This window comes from Phoenix dactylifera, unplaced genomic scaffold (genome assembly GCF_009389715.1).
Source record: "Phoenix dactylifera cultivar Barhee BC4 unplaced genomic scaffold, palm_55x_up_171113_PBpolish2nd_filt_p 002096F, whole genome shotgun sequence".
Lineage (NCBI taxonomy): Eukaryota > Viridiplantae > Streptophyta > Magnoliopsida > Arecales > Arecaceae > Phoenix > Phoenix dactylifera.
Genome location: NW_024069370.1, coordinates 1 through 7,290, shown reverse-complemented (window position 1 = coordinate 7,290; position 7,290 = coordinate 1). Strand labels below are relative to the sequence as shown.

The 7,290-nt window shown below is 36.8% G+C and overlaps 1 protein-coding gene across 1 annotated transcript; it reads right to left on the bottom strand.

Annotated features, from left to right (window-relative positions):
* Window positions 1-1,458: 1,458 nt before the first annotated feature.
* LOC120109379 (lon protease homolog 1, mitochondrial-like) lies at window positions 1,459-3,518 on the bottom strand. Its single transcript, XM_039123141.1, has 3 exons — window positions 3,278-3,518; window positions 2,512-3,030; window positions 1,459-2,058 (listed from the first exon to the last, which is right to left on the bottom strand). Exons 2-3 carry the CDS (start codon window positions 2,878-2,880, stop codon window positions 1,873-1,875), a joined length of 555 nt encoding a protein of 184 aa, XP_038979069.1. The 5' UTR covers window positions 2,881-3,030; window positions 3,278-3,518; the 3' UTR covers window positions 1,459-1,872.
* Window positions 3,519-7,290: the final 3,772 nt, after the last annotated feature.

The following is a 7,290-nucleotide window of genomic DNA, read 5'->3' as shown; positions in this document are numbered from 1 at the left end:
GGCACCAATCAATTGGAGAGTATATGAAAGCAAAGAGCATCTTGCAAGGTGGGGGAAACCTACTCCATGCATTTTTCTCTTCTATTTTTTTTCGCCGGCCATGAGCCACCATTGCCATGTCAGCAATTCGACCACCTCGCAGCTCGCCACGTTGACATATTTATCGAATGCTGACATGTATGGATGACGGAGAGCGTCGATGCCAAGCTGTCGTCAGCTCGAACAAGATGCGACTCTCAAATTGGAATGAGAACCGGCATTGTTGCCTGAATGGCTGACCTAACTGGGTCCACGAACAAGCATTTAGTTGATTCGTTAGTTAAAGCATGACAGCAAATCAGCTGATAGTAATGGGTGATGAGTCACAAGATGCCCCCACAAAGATTTGCTTGACTAAAACTCTCAAAAAGTCTTGCCTCCTATTGATTCCACAAGCTACTGTCTAAAATTAACCTGTCTGACCTCCCAAGGACATGGTCGGTTGGTCACTATGGGAAGTTGGCCCCACAAAAGAATGGAGGTTGGACCCATGTTAGTCACTAGTGGCAGTGGATTGAAGAGGGGAACTAGAAGACACTGGCATTGGAGAGTTTAGAATAAACTGCTATAAAGCTGAAGTCTAAGGAGGGTATGGGTCTGGTCCTACCATCCCTATTCCTGGGCTTTTCCACTGCTAGGAACTGGTGGTATTCTTTTGCTCTGAGGGATTGATTCCATGATGGCATCATGGGATTCTGATTCCCACATGAACTCGAATTGGATATGGCTGAGCCCACAATCCCTTTCCATAGATTTCATCTAATAGAGGCTCCACCACAAGCTCCATTTTTGAAGTAAAGAAGAAATTTCATTAAGGAAAGAGTACTAGTAAGTCTTTAGCGAGATTGGAGAATAATGACTGTGATGGTCCCCATGACCATTATTGAGGCTTTCTGCCAATTTCAATCTGAAGAGCAACTATGGTCCAATAGCCTCTTGTCATGGTGGATCGTTGACCGGCGAAGCCGGCGAGATATCTCATTCATAATCTTTGATAGGTATTTTGCGATATCATCAATCATGCGAGTTGAGGTCAGCATGTGAATCACATTGGGAGAATGGATTGAATTAGGTTTGAAATGACATCATTTGAGGCTAAAAATCACTAGCAGCTGCATTGCATTTTGAGTCATCATCTTGCATATTTCATTTATAAAGAAGTACTAGTAGAACACCCCTTGCTACAATATCATGATTAAATTAGAAGACTCGATGCCAAGATTATCACCAACAATGGATAAAATAGATGAAAGAAGTACCAATTCGTACAAATTTTAGTATCTAAAGAATGAATGCCCTAATTGGAAGGAAATGACTGCTAAAATGCAAATATCGGCAACAATTAAATTTTTTTCCAGCCACATCCATCAAAGGAGAAAAACACAAGGAGTTGAAAGTTGAAACCCAATCCAGCAAACATGATCAAATTAATAATCAGCTATCATCATACATTTGAATGAATAAAAAATTTAGGTTTTGAGAGTAGTTTACATTTGAGTATTGATGAAAACAAAAATGCCGAAATAATGTATTTATATCTTGACCACCATCCACCTCCAGAAAAGATCACAAAAAATACAGCCGTGCTATGGTTTTTTTCGCAATGGTTGTAAGACATAATTAATAAACAATCTTCAGGCATCAGTACATGCAAGCATTCAAATCATGGATGCTCTAGGAAGCCCGTTAGGAATTGTCCATGACCTCAATAAAAGGCTAACTCTCTTTGGAATTGGTCCATGGTGGCTGCATCATGAAGAACTACCATGGAATTTCTTGCAGTCGTCAAGAAAACTATAACATGTGAAGACCCAATACAGGTGGATCAGAGACTTAGATTTGTGGCTTAGAGTTGCTTCCAAAAGCCAGCTCAAATATTTGGTTATAATCATCTACGAAGTGAACTTCAAGGCCTTCCTTCACATTGGCAGCAAGCTCATCAAAATCTCTTCTGTTAGCTGATGGGAATATGATAGTCTTCACCTCACTTCTTCTTGCAGCAATTATCTTCTCCTTTACCTGTTTGGTAGGAATGAAACTTTTAAAAACTAACAGAAAAAAACAAAGTCACAGAGCAGTAATAATACTAAATAATGGTGATTTCTGGTGTTATTTTTCAAAATAAGACTTCAGAATGATTTTTATCAAATATAGGAAGTTTGCAAATTTAGTAAAAAATGTCAAGCTTTGCAGTTTCCAACTCAAAAATTCAGGCTATGACCACATGCATATAAACTCCTAGATTCAGGTATTTCTACAATGGATGGTAAATCATATAGCATATAAAGATCAAATGGACAAATATGATGAATTGAAAGACAGAGAGTATGTCGCACATCCCGTGGTTGGAAACCAAAACAAGAATAAGAAACATTAAGTCTTAAAACAATCATGAAACAAAAAACTATGAACTTTCGATTATTATGGTCGGTCACAATGATGAATAAAGATTATGTCACAGAGATAACATACCCCACCAATTGGGAGAATCCGTCCTGTCAATGTTACTTCACCAGTCATTGCAAGTTCTTTTTTAACATGCTTTTTCATGGCAAGAGACAACATTGAGGTTATCATGGTGCACCCTGCACTTGGTCCATCCTTGGGGGTAGCACCAGCCGGCACATGCAAATGGAGCTTGGAGTCTGCAAAAAATGGATTGTCTGGTTCTTTCTGAAGCAATATTGCTCTGGCTACGGTATGAGCTATTTGCGCACTCTCCTTCATGACGTCTCCGAGCTGACCCGTCAATAGAAGTGCACCTTTCCCTTCTCCTTGCTCCACTAGGGCGGTCTCAACATACAATGTTGAACCACCCATTGCAGTCCAAGCAAGACCCATGACAACTCCTACTGGAGTCTGATCATATATACGTTCGGCATGGAATACTGGTTTGCCCACAAAATCAGCCAGGTTTGAGACATCAACTATGACCTTTTCAATCACATTATCAACTTTCACATCCTTTACATCACTTGTTTTTATATTGACCTGTAAATAGAGAAATCAATCAATTAATACATGACACAATGAATATACGGTGCATAAATATGCATATGTTAACATATATGCATACTACATTAAAGTAATTCTATCGTCTGACTGATCCTTCCACTAATGTGAAAAAAAAAGTTTACACATAGGACTTGTAAGAAAAATCACTAGTAGGTGTCAATGTTAAACCAATTCTTACACTACAATAAAATGCATGTTTTAGTCACTTAGCTTCTCAGAATACCTTTGAATCAACGGGTTGGTCTGTTGTTGCAATACCGTCTGATGATAAGAGAGTTGGCTGCACTTTGTCAGCCTCCAACTGTTCAACAAGATGCTCATGAGAAGTTGCTTCTGATTCTTCTGTGGCAGTTCCATTAGGCTGTTCATGTAACGAGACTTCAATTGCTTGTTCAGATTCTGTTAAGGTAGTTGTTGTAGCCTTTCGTGTGAGTTCCCATCCTCCAGTTTCTTCCCCCCTGGACCATCATCTGCAAATTTGAGTAGGCTCTTCAGTAGATTTCTCTCTAAGCTGTTTGGCTCCTTGCTGAAGGCTGACTTTTAGAGGATTGCTCATTTGTCACCCCTTGACGGACAAGTTGCAGAGCTATCTATATTAAAGCATAAGAATAAAATCGGTCATGAATAGGAAAAATATTCAAGGGTTTTTCTGAAATCAAAATATTTATTTCATTGATAGGAAAAAGATGCAAATTTAAATATCTAATATACATCAATGGTCATAAAAATGCAAATGAAGAGGATGACTGAGAATTCATAGATGATAGTAATAGAAATGCATGTATGCTTATGAAACTAGTGCTTTCTGCATATTAATGGCCAGAAAACATTCAGATTAATCACTGCTAAAGGGGAGACTTTCACAGAAAAGCTTTTGATTACAGAAATATTGACTTCCCAACATCTCTCAAAGGGGTGTAAGCCTATGACAAAATAAACTTCAATTAAGTACAACTACACCAGAAGATGCATTAATTGAAGCAATAATTTGTAAAGGAAAACATTTGTTTAATAGAAAACATAAAAATTTGGAAAGCTACAAGTGAAAAACACCAATTCAAATATCTGTAAAATAAAAATTTCAGAAAGCCAAACTAGCAGGTCAATAATTTAACATTTCTAATTGTTTCTTATCCTTCCCCATAATTTCCAACTCAGCACATCGACAAGTATACCTATTTGTGAGATGACCCAAATACCCAAATGTCTTGCATAAGCAATATGCAAACTAGTTACAAAAAAAATCGAGGCAATTGGGTTTTTCATTGATAGGGACAACCAGCTAGACACTTTGGTCAAAACATCATAACTAAGCTTGTTATGTTCATGTGCACGCATTCAAACCAGAACTAAATCAAAATATCACCTAGTAACAAGCATCTTGTGTTTCATGATGCATTGTCAGATTGTATACGGTTGCCGTTGAAGTTCAAAGTTCATTACTAATTTTTTCTGAGAGAAAGCATTACCGATAACATTGGTGGCTCGTCATCCAGAGGCGAACCCAAATGCCCTCAACCAGTTATTGGGTTGGGATTGCTAGCAAAAACAAATTACTTTGAAAATAAATAATAAAATTACGGAAATGCTTTAGAGTTTAAAAAACTGATACCTTCTTTTGTCTGAAGTTCTTAACGACTTATGTCACAAACCTGCGGTATATCTTCCTCCAAAATTTGCTTTCTTGAAGATTTCCGCGAAAACCACCCTCCTCTCGGGGCCAATAAATTTTCTATCAGAGCAAGAAGAGCTGCATCAGTCACTTCAACCTGGATACATTGATCAGAAATGTTAACAGAATATAAACCAATATAGCATAGATCATGTATACATGGTTAAATATGTCTGTAAAACATTCTATCAGTAGCACGAGACACTCAGCCACCACTAATCCATGTTCACTATTACTAAATATATGTTCTAACTGATGATCCAATTACATCAGGTTAATCCTAGAAAAGCACATTCATGCTGAATGATTCAGACACTAATCTTCCTTACAGTGAAGCAATGTTCAGTCGCCTTTCTAATATAATATATAAAGACAAATGTGAGATAAGGCGACGGCTTGAGCTTTCCACATGATCTCAGATGGCAAAAGCTAACGATTTAATATTGAATCACAGTTATAAACTTTAATTTTCGTAAAGGTACTCTAGTTCATGAATAACAATCTTTGAGTGGCCTGTGAAGTGTGTCATGCGACACAACAAGTTAGACATTGGCCATATCAAGTGCTACCAACCAACTGGACCAACTCCTTGTAGATCTTCTGAAATTAATTTTCCTAAGACCAGGTACCTGCTAACCCCAAGACAAAAAACTATGAATAGAATAATTTTTGCATGGGAGCTATAGACTACTTTTTATGTTTTTATTCTCGAGTTATTTTTATTAATCAGCTAATGATCCTTAAAAGTACGGATTAATAATTTGAAATCCTAAATATGTAGAAAAATAATGGTATTTAAAGAATTTCTCAAGTGAATAATTCCCTTGGACAAGATTTCTACCATAACCAAATCATCTTCTCCCATCTAAATGGGGTCAGCATGTACAAAGCTAAAAATCCACCAAATCAAATACTAAGATGAAAATACAACAGGGCACAAATTCATGTAATCAGGAATTCTACAATATTTTTCAGCTCATGATAATTCAAAGGCACTGATATGCTCGTAGTGTTTATCTGTCTCATATTGTAATTGATCTGTCAAACTGCTATAATTCTCTAACCATGTAGCAGATAACATCTCAGGAGATTTACTAATCTAGAATATTTTATTTAAAAATATATTTCGATAAATCGTGATGAAATCCTGATCCCTAGTATCTATTGCAATGATCAGAATCCATTTATGAGTTGAAAAAAATATTGCTTATGCAGATGATGTGTCTCGAAGAGAGTAAATTATATGACCAGAAACAAAAGAAGAATGAGAATGTTCTCTTTCTTTTAAAGGTTTTCTTCTTTCCCCTCAGAAGGAAGAGGGGGGGGGGGGGGGAGGGGGTGTTTGGGGTGGGGGTTAGTGGGAGCTGGAGGGCACCACTCCTAGGCTATGGAATCATTCATTTAGAATCATTGTTATGACTTCAGAACCATTGAAAGCTTGAACAGGTCCATTCAGTAGCTAACAGGTTGGAAAAAGAAAATTGAGTATATCAAATCAAGTAATGCAATGCTATGACAGTAACACAAACATATCAAAACCTTGCAGCATTATCAATAGAATGATAAACTTTCTTTGTTCCATCAAATATTTTGCACCAGCAAAATTGAAAGCCTTGATCCTACCATGAAGAATGTAGCTCTACTCTCTCTGACAATGATCTTCCAATACACAGACACTCACAAACACTTGTCTACAGGAACATGCGATGCATGCCCAGTATAAAAATAATAAAAAAGAAAGAAATGTGTTGAATGATAATATAAATTCTATTTATCAATTTAAAATAGAAAAAATCAGTAAAATCTAAAATCCAAACAGTCATGAGAAATAAAAACTTTCCTAACTATACCTTCCATATTCTCATGCAATTCTCTTTCTATGCTCTGATGAGAGATATAATGAGATATTTCATATGTGAAACATAAGACCATAAGATCTAGGAAAGAGATGGAGAGGTCAAAGTATCTATCATTTCTCTTTATTCATGAAAATTAAGTGAAAAGGGTGTTCTAATAGAAAAGGTTTCTTAAGAATAGAGAAGGAGAGATTGGACTGGTGAAGATGATTGGAGGGGGGCAGGGGAGAGAGGGGGGCAGGAGGACAGGAGGGCGGAGGGGAGGGGTAGAGAGAGAAGTCCTTGATACGAAAACCGAAATCAGACTGACTAACCATTTTAGAACAAGCATTTTGTTTTTCTAGTCTTTTGACAGCTCTGCTCCTCCTTCATATATGGAGAAGATCGGAACAAGTTCAGTCTCTAATCTTATTTTGACTGTAATGGAATGTGAGATGGAAAACATATTATGATTCTTTGGGAGGATGGGATTTTCATGGAATCAAAGAGGCTGCTTGTTCTCATGAATTACAATATTCTACAATTATAAAAGAATGTTTTTGATGAGATTTGGTTAGAAAATCTAATGGCAAACTTGAAAAAAATAGGCATAACCAAAGGCACAGATTTCTCTTTTTATCATGCACACAAAAAACATATATATAATCTGTTTTGAGTGGGATATTTCTTGACATGATATCAAATACAATATGCCAATTTCAGATAAAT

Excerpts from the sequence above, each read along its gene's own strand:
- LOC120109379 (XM_039123141.1), bottom strand. The coding sequence starts at position 2,880 with ATGGGTCTTGCTTGGACTGCAATGGGTGGTTCAACATTGTATGTTGAG. Across the intron at positions 2,059-2,511 it reads GGATTCTCCCAATTGGTGGG|GTAAAGGAGAAGATAATTGC; the intron begins GTATGTTATCTC and ends CCTACCAAACAG.